Genomic DNA, 16752 nt, shown 5'->3' on the forward strand with positions numbered 1-16752 from the left:
AATCACAGAGCTGGACAACAGTACTCCAGCTGGGGTCAGTTGTGTTTCAGGAAATCCTGTACTCTTCCATTGTAGACTGAGCACCCACTGGCTTCAAGCACTAGCTTTTCTTAGGGTCTACTGGTGCAACTTTGAAGGTTATTGATTCTAAATGTTTGAGACAGTGGTGGGGAAAAGAAGGCACCAGACTGGTAGTAAAAGGGAAGGAAATGTGTCTGTTTGGAAGCAGGAAAAGTGTTCCCTCTTTGTGACAGAGCAGGGAGAGGGCTGCTCTTTTCTTCTGACCATACTTACTGCTTCTCCTTAGCACCTCAGCAACATCCATCAGTTCATGAGGATAGGCTGGGTCTTGCTGTACTCTCTGTAGTCAGAGGACTCCAGAAGATGGAAGTGTCATTATTAGAGGGAAAATAGTGTCATCTGCAGTCAGGTAAATGCTACTATAAACTTACATTTAAAGCTGTACTGTTATTAAAATAAACTAGGAAACAAAAAGCCTAAGATTCAAAAATGCCCCCTTTATTTATTTGTTCAGTTTTCTGGAAGTTACCAAGCTTTCTCTGGCACTGTGTAACTCTGGCAGACAGTAGGAGCTAGTGAATAACAGGGAATTCGTTATAGGTGCTGTTGTATTAGAACCTGCCTGTGTTGACCCACTGGTGTCAGAAGCCAGGCAGGAACACTGATCTCCAACTGTTCCCAGTAATTGTTTTCATTGCCTCTGTAGGTCAGAAATGGGACTTTTTCCAGCTGCATTTATGTGCTTGTGCTAATAACAGAATAGGAGACTGTATTCATTCACAGTGAAGGTACAAAGACAGCTGCTAGGAGTTACAGAGCTGTGCTTCAAACACATGGTAAAACTAGCTCCTTTAGTCTAACGTTGGTATCTCTATCCTAATCACCATCTATAGCAGTCATCTGGAGAGGGAGAGTTTGTTCATGTGTAACCAGTTTCTGTTTTGTTGTGTGATGATGTATCAGTTTGTATTACTCCCCTAATAAAGTTTCAATGCATGTGGTTCTTTGAATTCTTGTACATTACCTGATGCTTATTATGACACTACACATGACAGCTCTGCCTGGGCCAGAACAAATTAAAACTATTCTGAGAAGGGAAATACTTTGTGTTTATATCACATTCCAACAGTCCATCCCAGCATGTACTGGACTGTGCTGAAAGCTACTGGAGTCTCTCCCTGAGGCAGTTTCTCCATATCTGCTAATCACACAAAGGAAGGAGACACAAAGAATGTTAGTTGGCTTTTATTTTAATCTGAATTAAAAATATTCCTTAAAAAAAAAAAAAAAACCCAACACACAACCATGGATGGAATAAGTTTTCACAGTCATGACATGACTTGCTGTAAGACAACAAGGGTAAATAGTAGCCCAGACAATTGGAGAAAAGTTTGCACCTTTATGAATTGTGAGGTGAGGGAAGAGGTTAACAGTTCCTATGCTTCACATCCAGTCAGAAGGAGCATAACTAAATGCATGGTCTGCATTTAGACACTGCAGCATGGCTTTGGTAGGCTATTAGCCTATAAGGCTTGTTTCCAGCATTTACTAAGTGCTACTCAAATGCTACAGTCCCAACTGTAGCAATGGAACCAATCCCTTGGTATGAGGATCCTGTGCTCTGGTTGGCACTACAAGATAAATTCAGGAGGGCTGTGGTAGAGCTGGCAGAGCCCTCTGAGCTCACACTCACTGGGAAGTACTGCAGAGAGGACGGAGTTCATTCCTAAGGGCTGCTGGACCTTAGGAGGTTGCTGCTGGTTTGACCAGAGCTGTGACAAACTGGCCTTCAGACTGAGGGGAAGAGATAAACATAGATCAAAGTCAGAGAGAAAAACCTCAGGTCTGCTGTGAACAAAGTTAGGAATCCAGACCCATACTATACTTTTATGAAATTCATCTGCTTAGCAAAGGTAGGCTTTAGCCCAGCAGCTCAAAGGGCTTTAGAAAACATGATTTTCTAAAAGTTTAGAAAGTGTCTGTTAATTTTTATCTAGTGTTTGTAATGTTAAACAACAAAGCACGATACAGAGCCACTTACACGAGCAATGACAGAAAAGCCAGGTACAAGTTTTCTCCACTATCCTAAAGTTCCCATTAGCTCTTATAATTCTTCCTTTGATGGGGGCACTTGCATTTGTTCTAATTCCTTTAGAGTGTCTGGAGGAACTATTGCATTGCCTGCATCTACCAAGTACCCCAATTTTTTATTTCTTTACTTGGTCCTTGACATTTTTCAGGCAGAATTTCAATTTCTGTTTCATGTAATGCCTCCCGTTACTGCTGCTGCTTCTCCCACCTTTCCATGGGAATCTCCTTCAATTAGAGTATCATCTATATATTGGTATAGTTTCACATTGAGGGGGAGTGAAGAATGTCTGTAAAAATTCAGCAAGATTGAGCAATCGTGGGTCAATGTTTGTACCCTGGAGGGAGCCTATTAAAAAACTAAAACTGATGAGAGAACAACTGCTAAGAATGCAATTAAAAACAATGCAGGAAGTAGTCCTGACAGATCTCAAGGTGAAGAGTGTGCTCAAAATGCAAAGAAGCTTCTTCAGCCAAAAGTTGCAACATCTTCTAGTGAGACTGAAGTCTGTGAGATGGGGCAGAAGGTGTGTGAGGAGGCTTTTGACAGCAATAATAGAGACTGTGGTGTGGAGCACCATTCCCACTCTCCTGATGAAGTCCAAGACTTTGGAAGTACAGAAGAGGTGAATCCAGCACAGTTGCAGAGTCTCCAAAGTGTTAATGCAACAAGTTAAGAAGGGAGCTATCTTTGAGATACAAAGTATGAAGAGTTTGCTAAAAGCCCCTGTTCATACCTTCTCAAGTCATGAAGTTCCCTCTGCTGATTCCAGTCTACAAAATTCACTTTTCTTGAGGAAAAAGACTTCCAGTGCCTGTGCTTTGCAAGAGGACTCAAGTGTGAGCAGAAAGAGCATCAGACAGAAAATCAAGATAAAAACGAGTAACTGGGCAAAGAGATGATTCTGATAGGAAGTATCTGCCAGTGTGGTAATACCAGAGGGCCAAAGCTGAAGAACAGCCTAAAAGAAGCACAACAAAGCATGAGACAGTGCCACTTTAGACACTTTGTTAGGGGAGCTTGAGTAGAACCCATGCCTTAGGCCTTGGGCACAGAGGCCAGCTTCTGCTTCAAGTTTTCAGCGAGCTTGTCCATGAACTCAAAGGTGTTCAGGTAATCAGAGCGTGTGACACTGGCAGGGGAAAACAAAACAAGACAGATATTAGTTGCACAGACTTTCAAACAACCAAAGCAGGGCAAGACTGTTCAAAGAACTCTATATTTTTCCTCTAAAACCGTAACAGTTCTCTCCTCCTCATCAGGCTGGGGGTTTTTTTGACAAAAGACACTGGAAAGAGGAGGCCAGGTGATATTTTACAGTTACGTAGGTCTTCTTCATTTATTAGGATCTGGCCAGCATAGCTAGACTATCATAAAAAAATATAAATCTTTCCAGTTCCTTCTTTACTTTTTTCTCCCATTCATTTGGTGCAATAGCAGGGAGAGAGCAATCTGGACTCAGCTGCTTGGGGCAGGGAGTGTCTCATGTTCTGTTTGTACAGCACTGGGTACATGTGAGTCCTGTGAGACAGACTCCTGTTCTTTACCATACTAAAAATAACATTCCAGCAAATGCTGTTCAGAACCACCATGTAAAACAGCCTCCTCTAGGCATAGCTGGTTATTTCATACACTTACTTAGGCAGGCCTTTGATGCAGGCAGCAAGGTCCTTTGTCATGAAGCCAGATTCAATGGTCTCAATGCAGACTTCTTCCAGGGCAACGGCAAATTTCCCCAGGCTAGGGTTGTTGTCCAGCTTAGCTCTGTGAGCCAGGCCTCTTGTCCACGCGAAGATGGAGGCTGAGAGAGAACACTGGGTTATTCTATCCATCTAGAACCTCCAGAAAGTTGCTCTACATCATCACGTAGAATAATAACTGGACTTTTAAATACCAATAAAATGAAAAGCAGATTGGAAAAAAATAGAAAAACTGGTATGGGAAAGAACACTTAACTTCATCTAGGTATCCTTGGCCTTTTGTGAATCCTTAAAAAAAAGCAAAGCAGACCTCAGAAAATACTCAGTGCCTCCATTAATCTCTCTATGCATGTCATTTTATTTTCCTCCTGCCCAAGTCAGACAGAATGACAGGTGGTAGGACTCTGTAGTTACAGAGAATATTGTGACATAGCCTTTCCCTAACACTACATCATGCTCTGGTCTCAATGAAAATTTAGAGGATTCTTTCCCTCATGTCCCATTCCAAGTGCACTTACACTTTGAGTGTGCACATGGCTTGGGGGTATGGCTGGTTCTTCTGGCCTATTAGAAAGAGGAGTAAAATAAAAAACAACCAACATAAACCTTGAGGCCTTGTGGCTATAAACCAATTGTTTCCTGAAGAGTGAGTGCATATCTCAAAGGCTAGGTTAGGTCTAGCTTATTGCTCACACTCACTCCATTCCAGCCTGTTTTATGCTCCAGGCTGCAGCTGTGTCTGTAGAGACCCAGAGAAGCTGACTTAAGTCATGAGAGGAGTGTGGGGGTGTGTTCCCTCACCTCTCTCAGGCCACACTGTCATCTGAGAAATGCTCATTAGGCCTTGACAAACCACACCTCAACTAAGCCCTTCTCAAGCTTATTAGAAACCCAGGAACCAGTGATGTCTAACAAGCACCCTTTTTTTTAATGAACATCCTTGGAAAGGTATTTTTCTCACCGGAACAACAACTGAACTTTCAAGAAAGTTACTGACTTGAATTGCAGCCAGGATGGCATATTACTATGACTAAAGCCCACCCTCTTGTGACTCCATAAACAGTGACCCAAAGTGAGATCCCTCAAGCTCTCAATTATAAGGAGCTAATGCATACCATACCCTACTCTCTAACAACCCTTTAAACAGCAGCCCAAAGTGAGATCTTTTGGAGCTTGCAATTTCCAGAAGATACACATGGAATCACAGAATAGTCTGGGTTGCAAGGGACAAAGAAAGATCACTGAGTCCAACTTTTATGTGAATAGTCCATGTAGGGATTGAACCCATACCCTTGGTGTTATTAGCACCATGCTCTGACCAACTCAGCCCATCTCAAGAGAAGGAGCTAATGTGTGTGTCCCAAACACTGATAACTGGATGGCTGTAGAGCCAACCATGGACTGTTGGTACTCACATGCCATGAAAAATAACAAGATTTGACTAGAAAAGAGGGGCCAGGTGGAAAGAGAAGAGCATTTTCTGTGAGAAAGAACCACAACACAGTACAGTGCAAGCACAAGAATGAACAGCAGGAAGTAGGCATGGAGTATAGGGTGGGATAGAGACCAAAGACCCCCAAAGCCCTCTGACCCACTGCCAGACCTGAAAGAATGGACTGTGGTGCCCTCAGACCCTGGACATCTCAGCAGCCAGACCAATGCAGCTGGATTGCTACTTACCAGCTGGATCAGCACTGAAACCAGAACTGGCATCTCCTCAGCTGGACCAATTCTGTAACCAGGACTGGTGATCTCTTTTTGTCTCTTTTCTCCTCCTTTTCTTCCTTGAGTTCTCTATTTTTTTTCTCTTTTCCTTTCTTACTTTCTTTAATTCATCTTTCCCTCTTTAATTCCTCTCTTCCCTTTCACCCTGCCCCTTTATCCAAAACCCACCGCTGTGTGCTTATATTATAGGTCAGGGACTAACAAAGCAATTTCTATGCCATGTGTGTAATTTGCTGATCTATTTTCTGATTGTTTGCAGACCCTCTGACTTCTGTTGTTTCTTTTGATCAATGAGCATTTAAGAATCTTAGGTACTCCCTTCCCCTTAAGGGTCACCACAGTCTCTGTAAGAAAAATGCATTATGAATTCCAAGTTTCACCACTCAGTGGTGCAGTTGTCTACAGAAAGAGTGCAGATGTTCTAAACTTGTTCTTTCCTGTGTGGAGATGATGAAGGGCAGTGAAAAGGAGCTCACCAATGGGGTTAGTGGAGGTTTCCTGGCCCTTCTGGTGCATGCGGTAGTGACGAGTAACTGTCCCGTGAGCAGCTTCTGATTCAACGGTCTTGCCATCGGGGCAGATCAGCACGCTGGTCATCATCCCCAGAGAGCCATAGCCTACACAGTACAAGTTTCAAAAGTTCAGTGTCTCCTTTGGACAGCTCCCTCAAATTCCCCTTAATCTCCCCATCCTACAATCCTCCTACATCTTCTCACTGATGTGAAAATCCCTGAACAGCAGAGCTGCAGCAATGCTTCTGCAACTAACTGGCAAGTCCCTACACATCAAAATAACAGTTCATCTCAAAATGAAGTCCTGCTGAACAATGAGATAGACAGACACTGTGCACCATTTCAAGAAAATTAGTTTTCTCACCTAATTTGCTGGACAGATTTCTACTCAAAAGGTATAGTAAGAGAGCAGCAAATGCTGGGCTGCTTGTCTTTCACACAGGGTGACAGGAAACAAACCAACTTCTTATCAAGAGCATCTGCTCTTATGAGAGGAACTGGCAACTTCTGAAATTGGACATTCACACCACTTCTAACCCTGTAAGTTTCAGAGATCTGCATCTTTTAAAGCTGCTTTGTTTAGCAGACCAACACACTTCCTTATTCTGTGGGAGGCAGTTTAGTGGCTTTACTTCAGAAAGCGTGTATAACAAAGCCACACATCTCATCCTGTGGAATTCTGAATCCATATTTGTTTTGGCACTGGGCACCTTGGTTATATAGGATTTTGATCAAGCATTACAGATATGTAAAGTTAGACATATCAATCTCTCTCTCTACACCTGACAGGTAGCTTTAGGTCCTGAAGGTTTTATTACTTATCTGCAGAGCACCTGCCATCACACTCAGCAGCAGTTGGATTAACTGAAGCTGACAGTGACAGAGAACCAGCTGTCTAAATACTGTCCATTAGAATAGAAAGCTGACCAGTCATCATGGTGGTAGGAACTTCTCTCCTATAAATAAATACAACTACAGAGTCTACATTCAATAGATTTTCTTATAAAAGCAAAATCACAATCTTTTGACTGCCTGATACCTCCATGACTAGTAACAGGTTTGAAATACAAGTTTGAGACCCAACACCACCTCCTGGGCCATTCCATAAGATGTGACAGAAGGACACAAGAGACTATTACTAAGCCTGCTTCAATGCGGCACAGGAATCACCTCATACCTTGTGCAACAGAGTCAGACTGCACATCCCCATCGTAGTTCTTGCAGGCCCAGACAAAGCCTCCTTCAGATTTCAGGGCCTGAGCAACCATGTCATCAATGAGCCTGTGCTCATACCAGATCTTTTTGGCTTCAAACTCGGACTTGTATTCTCTAGAAAACAAAAACCAAAACACCTTGTCATATAAACAGGGATTGCACAGTTTGTACATAGAGAAGTGACTAGAAACCAAAAATCCCCTGCATTCTCTTTACTCTTTTTTTCCCTTGTCTGCTTTGCTGGGCTATAGCGAGGCTGCTTCAGAGTGAGAGCCACCCACAGAGAATCTGTGACTTTATTAGAAGAGATGGACACCACAGCCACATTTAGCAGAGCTTTCCACATTGAGTATTGTGCCTTGCAGGAGAAGGGAGACTGTGACAGAGATGGCAGCCCCTGTGCTCTTAAAGTGTTGCTGAGTGTCTGAAAAAGCAACTCACAAGGCTGGAGAGGATGTTCCTGCTGCAGACTTAGGCACCACTGCAGTAGGAAGTACACAACTGATTACCTGTCATAGATCTCTTGGAAGATGTCTTTGAAGCGGCCGTCGTATCTCTTCAGAATGGTGTTCTTGGTGCTCATGTAGAGGGGCCAGCCTTTAGACAGTGCCATTTGGAAGGAACTGTGGGCAAAATCCTTAATAGACTGGTCAAGGTTGTACATTCCCATGGCTACACCACCACAGCCTGTTAGTGGAGTAAGAACAGATAGGAATCAACTAGGTTTAGTTTTGGTTTAAGAATTTTATTCTCCCCATAGCATACTCTGCCTGGCAGGCAGGCTGGTGCTTTCCCCATGTGTCTTAATCTAGTTCTCAATTTAAGGCTGGTTCTTTCAGGAGAAGATTTGCTTTGCACTATCAGCTCAAAGCTCCAGTAGTTCTGTGACACATGGATGGGAAGGTGGTTTTGTTTTACAGGTAAGTACATCTTAATAATCTAATCTAATCCATCTAAGAAGTTTTGTTTTAATCCAGCCTAAGTACTCAAACACACTGTGACAGAAGTGCATGTACTTGAACTCCTACTGGCCATTTAAGTAGAACTTTTTCTATCAAAGCAGCAGGCAGCAGTTTGAAGCATGAGATCTCAGTCAAAGCCAGAAAGGGATGTGGTCACACATGAAAGGCTTTGCACCTTCAGAACTAACTCCAGCAGTCAAGGACTGCTTTGCCTAGCTCAGGTAAACAAGACTCCACATGAATTCCTGCATATTTTTCAGCACGTGTGGCCTACCCTGCAGCTTTGATCCACCCGCTCAGGCCCATTTCTAGCAAGTTGTGGGAAGAAGGTGCCAGCCATGTGGGTGCTCAGGCAAGTCCTGAGAAACTCTGAGGAACTATCAACATTCACATGACTTAAATTGTGTAAGGTAGATGTGTTGGAAGCACAAATGGAAGTGTGCTGAACTTGCAGCCCAGATCACCTATAAGAAAGCAGCACTCAGATCCTGGAAGAGGATGATTGTGGGTGAAAGCAGGGTCTAGAGCTTCATGAGAAAGCTTTGTCATTTTCAGAGCACAACTGTGTTTCTAGGGAAAAGTAGATACCATGTACCACCATCTCTGTCGTTTTTGTACAGTACCAATATCAGGGATCTTTGCTCTGGAAACACCCAGAGTTTTTAACTACCTCTCCTAATATCCATTTGTCCTTACCCCCCGATGGCTGTTACTATATGGACATACGTGCAGAATGAAGAGGGGAAGCCAGAGGAGGTTTATCTGCTTGCCAGGATAGCAATGTCATTTGAAGTTGATATTGGCAGAGAATGGAATTCCTCTTGTTACCAGTGAAAAATACATGTTGTCCTTGTATCTTCCCCTATGGAGTCAAGGACAATTCAGGGTGTGATCAGCAACAGAGACTGTGCCCTCAGGGGCCCTGATTTCATGGTTGCTGGATGACAGCTATTAAGTTTTATTCAAACAGCTATTTTCATACATGTTAAAGAAAATCATTATTGCAATCATACAATCCTACTGCCTACTAAAAATCTCTTGATTCACTGTCAAGGTTGAACATATTAGTACAGCAAAAAGACAGGCTTCCCCTAAGCTGTTGTGCCAGCATATATCCAAACTGATATCTGTGGGGAGGGCAGCTCCCCAGAGCAACAGCAGCAACCTGCCATTTTTGCACTTCCCTGCTTTCTGCTTGCTGATGCAATGCAGAGCAGCAAATCAGACTGGCAGCTGGAAGGCCACACATCTCCAGCACAGGCTCACCAGTAACCTATTAAATGAAAACAGACTGGGACTGGCTGTGAAACAGGTGAACTCCAGATGAAAGGCTATGCAACAAGAGATGTAGGTTCTTATGAGCAAGCACACCAGAGAAATCAAGTATTACAGAAGAGGGCCATATGTCAATCTTGGTACCTGTTTGCCAAACCAACTGCACACAAACAAGGATGCTGGGGTTTACATGGCTTCACTTTTTGGTAGCTAAAGCCAGAACATGGCACACTCACACACAGATCACCCTAAGACTTTAAATTCTGAACTCTTTGATTAATGATGATTTGACGAGAGACATAACTTGTGTGATGTTTCCCTGAATCCTGCCCCTAGAGAAAACAGCCTGAAAACAGCCTGGCAAAAGGCCCAAACTTTCTCCCCCACTCTACTTCCAAGTCCTATTTTACCATCAAACAGATAGGACTGATAATTCAAGGTTAAATTAAATACAAAATATCAGTTTTAATCACTAATTAGAGAAAACACCTACTTTCAAAGTTATGGACCAGATATGTGACTGGTTTGCCTCCATCTGTGGGAGTGTAGGTCATCTCTACTTTTCCAGGCCCAGGTACCACAAAATCAGTTGCTCTGTACTGTTAAGAAGGAAAAAAAAAAAAAAAAAAAGCCATGATGATTTTATTTCTCAGGAAGAGAGAACCATAAAAGACAGCCCTCATTTGGGAGGGCAGGTTACAGAAAAACAGTTGTACCAAAAACCCCATTAAGTAGACTTTTTATTCAGCCATATTGTCCTTGGATTATTTTACTAGAGATTAGAAAGACAAGAATCATGGAACCACTTAGGTTGAAAAAGACTCTTTAGATCATCACATCCAACAGTTAAACCAGCACTGCCAAGAGCGCCACTAACTGTGTCTTTAAATAGTCAAAAGTCTGCTTGTTCCAGAAGCCATCTTCCCCTTTAGGGGAAAAAGCTCACAAATTCTTGGGGCACATCAATTGGCAGAGTATCTGCTTTTGCAGATGTACTGATGTTTTAAAGTACAGAGTATTTGATTGTTGCGTGATTGGTGAGTAGAAAGGCTCCTCTCCCTGACTCAAAAAAGCCATCCATATTACAACTGCTGATCTCTTAAGTAACAGGGCTCATGCGTCATACAAGATGACATTTGAAAGGCCAGCCTGTAGTAAGAGTCTTTAAAGTTAAAAACTTTAAGTATTTAAATGATGTCTCATCTTCCCAATTGTCCTGAACAGTATTGTTTAAGATTACATTTCCTTGAAATTTGTAATTATTTTTCATGTAGTTTTCCTCCTATCAAGGGAATCTGCTCCCTGAGCTGTTCTGAAGTTAATGTCTCGCTCCTATGTCCTTTATATGTTCCTTTCACTTTAATCTCATACTTCTGCAGGGTTTCAATCCCTCCCCTTTAATCCACTGTTTCCTATTATTATTTTGACCTTCTCAATTGTTCACAACCTTTAAGGATGTTGAATCCCATTCTTTTCTAGTGTCAGGCTTCTGCAATTATTTTCCCCTTGAAATTTTATTATTTTACCTTCCTATCCCAGATAATCTAATTACTTGCCCTTAGTTTTCAGGCTCTTTAAGCACTTGGCTTTTCTAGAAGACTTTTGTCATGTTTGGTAGCTTCATAGCATGTGATTGCCCATGGAGAACAGTATGACAGATTCTTATCTTCCAGGCTACCCAAAGGGCAGAACACTGAGAACCATTCCAGGGCTTTCCACAGCCTTACACTACCACTGTCAGGAGAACTCTGACAAAAGAGGTTTCTCTACTTCTGGGCACAGCCTGATGTGCCCAGGTCAGACAGCAACTCTGCAGGTATGCTATGCAAGTTAAAGAAGCAGACCACAGTTAAAAACAAAAAAACCAACAACAACAAAAAAAAACAAAAAACAAACAAACAAAAACAAACAAACAAAAAAACCCAACAAACAAACCAAAAAAACCCCACCACACCCCCATACAGAAGACAATTTTGCCCACTTCTAGAAGCCACTCACTTTTATCCATTTTTGCTGTGAGCAATATTTGACACCAAAAAGTCCTGCGAAGTAAGAAGTTGGGCAGAGTAAAGGATATTTTCTAAAGATATCTTATGTGGAGAGGAGGGTTCTAGAGAGGTGAAGAATAGTAACTTAGCAGAGTTAAGTGTCTAAGTACAGGCCTATGTAATCCAAGCACAGGCTTCTGAATGCTGTTTACACAGTGACACTATTCAAGGAAGAGAGGCATGAACCAGGCTCTCCCACATTGCCGGGTACAATACAAACAAAGTGCTAGCATGGAAGTGCTCCCAGGTGAAATGCAAGGGACAGAGCAGGGACACAGGGATCTCCAAGTCTTTGGAGCTCTATATCAGCCAGGAATAAGCCTGTTAAGACCAAAAGAGGGGTGAACACTGAAGTGACCCACCTGATCCCCATAAGCGTGACGGCCGATGACAATGGGCTTCACCCACCCAGACACGAGCCGGGGAATGTTCTTGCAGATAATTGCCTCTCTGAAGACAGTGCCACCTAGGATGTTCCTAATTGTGCCATTGGGAGACTTCCACATCTGCTTCAACTTGAACTCCTCCACTCTCTTCTCATCAGGAGTGATAGTTGCACACTTTATGCCAACGTTATATTTCTTTATGGCTTCAGCAGCTTCCACAGTTACTTTATCATTCGTAGCATCACGATGCTCAATGCCCAAGTCATAGCTGTAACAAACCCACAAACACAGTCAGGACTGCCCAGGACATTTGTTTGCATTCAACAGGAAAGAAACTAGACCTCATATGTGAGTCTAGTTCCAGCATTCTGCCACAACTGAAGTTATCCCTCTTCCCGTGCAAATGCTGCTGGACTGGAAGAAAACAGACTTATACAGTGACATTTCTCCTGTTAGTGGAGGTTGGTAGGAGACTGGAGAAAGGAGAGCTTCAGTTTGTGGTTGAGGTTTGCTGCCAGCATGGGACAGTATCTCCTCTGCCTTGTCTTTTGAGCTTCCTACAATGGCAGCTGTCAGCGGAGGATTCTAATTGTATGGAGCAGCAAAATCCCCAGGTGAATATGAGCCTTTATTTCAAACCTCTTGTGCTGAGGGCTCTGGCTTCCTTCATGTACTGAGCACATGAAGCTACACTAGGCTTAAAAACTGCTATGACAATGGGCCCACAATCCTGCTCTGGCAGCAAAACTGCCAATATTCCCCTCAAACATCAGAGGAGGGTCATTTCCATACTCGCTGTTTTAATAGCCTTTGGAGAACAATGGGTGCCCAGCATGGGACAGCCCTGAAGCCTGGCCAGCTGTACAAGAATCTAACCATTGTGCTGCCTCAGCCAGGGGTTTGCTTGCCCTCCTCCCACCCTCTTTGAAAAGGGATGCTCTCCAGACTGTGTGCATGTATTATGCTGCCGGGTTCCTGTCTGCCTGGTTCCCAACACCAGTGAGCAGAAAGCCTGATGTAGGTGGCATACAAAGGGCTCCAGTGGCAGGGGAAGAGGTCAGACTTGTGGGTTTAACGATGGCAGATACCACTGAAGGCCTCTGTCCACATGGCTAGAAGCAATGTAGTTAGATACTTCTCTAATAATTATAGCTCAGTGGCCAGAAAAGGAAGAGATTATTTGTTCTGCTTGGCCAGATGCTATAGATAGCATGTCCCCTTTGCTGTACCCAGCTGCTAGTATTTGTTTTTTTCCAGAAGGGAGTACAGGAGCACAGCCTAGCTTCAGGGAGTAATTGCAACTGTTAGCTCACATTGTCAACAGCAGAGCTCAGGCGTACAGCCATCGGGGCAGAGTCTGCCCTACACACACCCTTCTGTCCTCTGGGCAGATCTTCACACAGGCATGGCATGAAGCCATAAGCCCACTCAGGGGTGCAGGACACTGTGCTTCAAGTCAGGGAGTGGCTGAAATAGCCCATGTTTCTCATTGTTTAGGCTGCAGAGAGTCATGCAGACTGCCCAGGTGCTGGAAAGCCCAAGACACAGGAGATCAAAATACAGGCCATGTCTCTGAGAGACTTTCTTAGAGGCACCACACAGGCCAAAATACTGACAATTCAGCACTCACTGTTACTGCTGTGAGGAACCCTGCAGGGTATGCTCCCTGAGCTACATGAAAATCCATCAACACCTAATGACACATGCAAACTGCACTACAAAGTAGCTGAATGTCACAGAGCCATTACCTGTGCAAATCCAGATCTACATAAGGAAAAATCAGCTTTTCTTTAATCAGTTCCCAGATGACCCGTGTCATTTCATCTCCTTGCATCTCCACAACGGAGCCTCCACGGATTTTTTTAGACATCTTGAACTGCAATAGACATAAAAAAAATCCAACCTAAGTTAAAAGCTACCAATAAATGAACCCTGCATTTTTACAACATAGCATACAAGATCTCTCCAAACAGTCTTGAAAATAACCTCAGTTTATCTTTAGTTTCATGCTACATAGTATTTTTCTTAAAGCCTCAGCTCCTAGGGATATCCATGTGATACATATAAAGAGGAAGGTTAATATCTTGATAATTAAGGGCACAAGCTTTCATTATGGTTATATCAAAGAACTTGAAAACACGACCAAATTCTTCCCCCAAATTCCACAGAAATAGATGAACACTTTACTTTTAGATTTCATGAGTTCTATTCCAGTTGCTTGTTTCTCTATTTTTTTCTGAAAGTTAGGAGCTAATGAGCATGATTACAGTGACAGCTCATACTGCTGAAACTACTAAGACTAATATATTGTGAGCTTCTTTATTAGCTTTGTCCCCCAGGAAGGAAGGAAACAGGTAGAAAAATCCAAGGGCTACACATCAAGAGTATTTTCTTGTGGCAAGCTTTATTTCTACAGTTAAAATAAATACTGGACAGATTTGTTTGCTGTAGGGAACAGAGGTTTCCCAAGATATTTTTGAACAAGGCCTCAAAAAAACCCCACCTTGAACTCTGCCCTTCTATTTGCACTTTGTTCTTTAGTCAAGAAAACCTCAGAAGGCACTGAATTGCTCTAACACAGCGCCCTGCTTTCCAACAACCACAGTTTCTTGAGTCTCAGCTCTGATTATGAAAGAGCAATGACTTGGCAAGTTCCTCCTTCCAGGCAGTCCTGTGCTTGTGTGCAGCTGCCAGGATACTACAGTGAGATGGGAAGCCCTTGTGCCTGGGGTTGCAGTCTCAGAGACCAAGGGCCATGAATGGCTTGATCCAGAACGGAGGGTCCTGCTGCACACAGGATCTGTTCATATAGACCAAGTTATTCCAAGGTGTGGAGCTGGCAGAGTAAGGGCCCCACATCACAAGCACATTGGGAGATTATCCCAGGGTTAATTTTTGTTTGTTTGTTTGTTTGTTTTTTTGTTTTGTGTTGTATTACTTGTGCTGCATTTCCAAAATCCAATCTATTAATTAATTTTAGTCTGGGAAGAGCATAAACTTTCTAAGCTATGCTCACAGGATCAAGCTTTTCCAAACCTTTTAAAGTGCAAAAACTAAAAAAAAAAAAAAAAACCACCAAAAAACCAAAAAACCTAAAATCCAAACCACCAAGAAAGACTTCCCCAAACAAAAAATAAACAAAACCCTCAAACGACCCCCCCACTCAGAATAAAACTACCACAAAAAACATCCAACAAAAACCCATCCAAAAAATAACACAAAATCCTAAAAAATAAAGGTAATATAAGGTTGTGTGACTGAGACTCAGTTTAAAAGATAAACTACTTCAGGCACTTCTATCCCTAACACAAACAGTACCTTGGTTTATACTTGGCCTCTCTAGTCCTCAAGGAGAACTTGAACTTCACATGATCACACTCTGAACTCAGTTTACTTATGCAAGCATTTCGACCCCAATTTCCAATTGTGACTATCTAAGTAGATAAGGTCTGTATCACAGTCCATGGCCAAGGCACAGAATTACTTCTCCAGGAGAGTTCACTTTTGCTTTTGACACAATCTGAGAAACAGTCTGAATCAGGCACAAACCCACAAAACGCTGCTTGTTTTGTGGTTTGGTGCTACTTGACAAACACAAATCAGACCATGTCAGTCATAGCCATAGGTTTGGCTCCAGACCTATTCCATGCTGCTGTCACACAGAAAACACAAAGGGAGGCGAGACACGCCTGCACTGAGATACATCCCCACCGATGTGTGGAAACAGCAGCTTCTTCAACGACTCCGACAGCATCCAACGTATTTGCGTGATCATGGCCCAGGTACTGGAATTATTCCCCTCTGCAGCCAACCAGTGTCCCCAGTTTCTCTCTGAACTGGGACAGTCCTGCAGTACCGTCCCTCTTCTGCACACCAGTCCTCACGCCGAGAGAGGCTCCTCTAGAACAGCATACACTCCCTAGAGTTCAGCTCCGTCACTCGTCCTCTCTAATTTTATACCGAACTGCCAAAATCCGCAGGGTCTGTCTCCTGCAGCACCTCTTCTTTAAATACACTTAACCCAGGCACACAGCCAAGGCAGCTTAGAAGAAACTGTGTATTTCCAAACCCCTCTCGGTCCCCAGGAAGGGCTCGGCTCGGGGCCTAGGGGCAATAATTAACTATTGCAACAAGTCGGTGACTGGGCGCACAGCTGATCTCCCGGGAGGCGGCGGCCGCAGGGGCACGGGGCGGGTCCTGGCACCGCCCGAGCTCTCGGCCGCCCGGCCCGCGGCACGGATCCCGCACAGCGGGGACATGCCCAGGGGCCGCGGGCAGCCGCAGCAGGCGAGGCTGAAATCCCGGGGCCGGCACGGCCCCACCGCAGCCGCTCCCCGGGCGGACGGGGGGGACAGGCGGGGCCCCGAGCCCGGACACCCCCGGCCAGCGGGAGAGCCCCGGACTGAGGGTGTCTCCCCGGCCTGCGTGAGGGGACAGCCCGGGACGGGACAGGACAGGGCGATCCCGGGGCAGAACCGTCAGCGCCTACCGACACCGGCGGCGGGCGGGGCGCGGCCGCGGGGTCCCGCCCGCACTGAGGGAAAAAAGCACGATCCCTTAAACACGATCCCGCCCCTCGGGGCCCCGCTGCGGGGCGCCGCGCCCGGGAGAGAAAGGACAAAGGGTTTGCCGTACGGCCGCCGAACGGCGGCCCGCTGGGGCGGCGGCGATGCCCTTTACCTGCAGCCCCGGTGCCGTGCGGTGCCGTTCCGTTCCGTGCGGCGTTGCGGGCGCGGTGCGGGGCCGGGCCGTGCGGGGGGCCCTTTATGTGGCCGCGCCCCCGCCCCGCCCGGCCCCGCCGCCCGAGCGCCCCCTGCCG

The 16752-nt window shown here is 44.5% G+C and overlaps 1 protein-coding gene across 1 annotated transcript; it reads right to left on the minus strand.

Moving 5' to 3' along the window:
* Nucleotides 1-1250: 1250 nt before the first annotated feature.
* On the minus strand, nt 1251-16725 carry IDH1 (isocitrate dehydrogenase (NADP(+)) 1). The gene is made up of 9 exons (XM_083865414.1): nt 16614-16725; nt 13682-13809; nt 11910-12201; nt 9993-10098; nt 7772-7949; nt 7225-7376; nt 6012-6152; nt 3749-3911; nt 1251-3242 (listed from the first exon to the last, which is right to left on the minus strand). Exons 2-9 carry the CDS (start codon nt 13801-13803, stop codon nt 3149-3151), a joined length of 1248 nt encoding a protein of 415 aa, XP_083721540.1. The 5' UTR covers nt 13804-13809; nt 16614-16725; the 3' UTR covers nt 1251-3148.
* Nucleotides 16726-16752: the final 27 nt, after the last annotated feature.

Source organism: Zosterops lateralis, assembly GCF_965231275.1.
Source record: "Zosterops lateralis genome assembly, chromosome: 7".
Classification (NCBI taxonomy): domain Eukaryota; kingdom Metazoa; phylum Chordata; class Aves; order Passeriformes; family Zosteropidae; genus Zosterops; species Zosterops lateralis.

Coding starts and splice junctions, on each gene's coding strand:
- IDH1 (XM_083865414.1), bottom strand. CDS start 13,803: ATGTCTAAAAAAATCCGTGGAGGCTCCGTTGTGGAGATGCAAGGAGAT. Junction 7,377..7,771: donor TTCCAAGAGATCTATGACAG/GTAATCAGTTGT, acceptor TTTGTTTTCTAG/AGAATACAAGTCCGAGTTTG. Junction 6,153..7,224: donor GTCTGACTCTGTTGCACAAG/GTATGAGGTGAT, acceptor TGTACTGTGTAG/GCTATGGCTCTCTGGGGATG.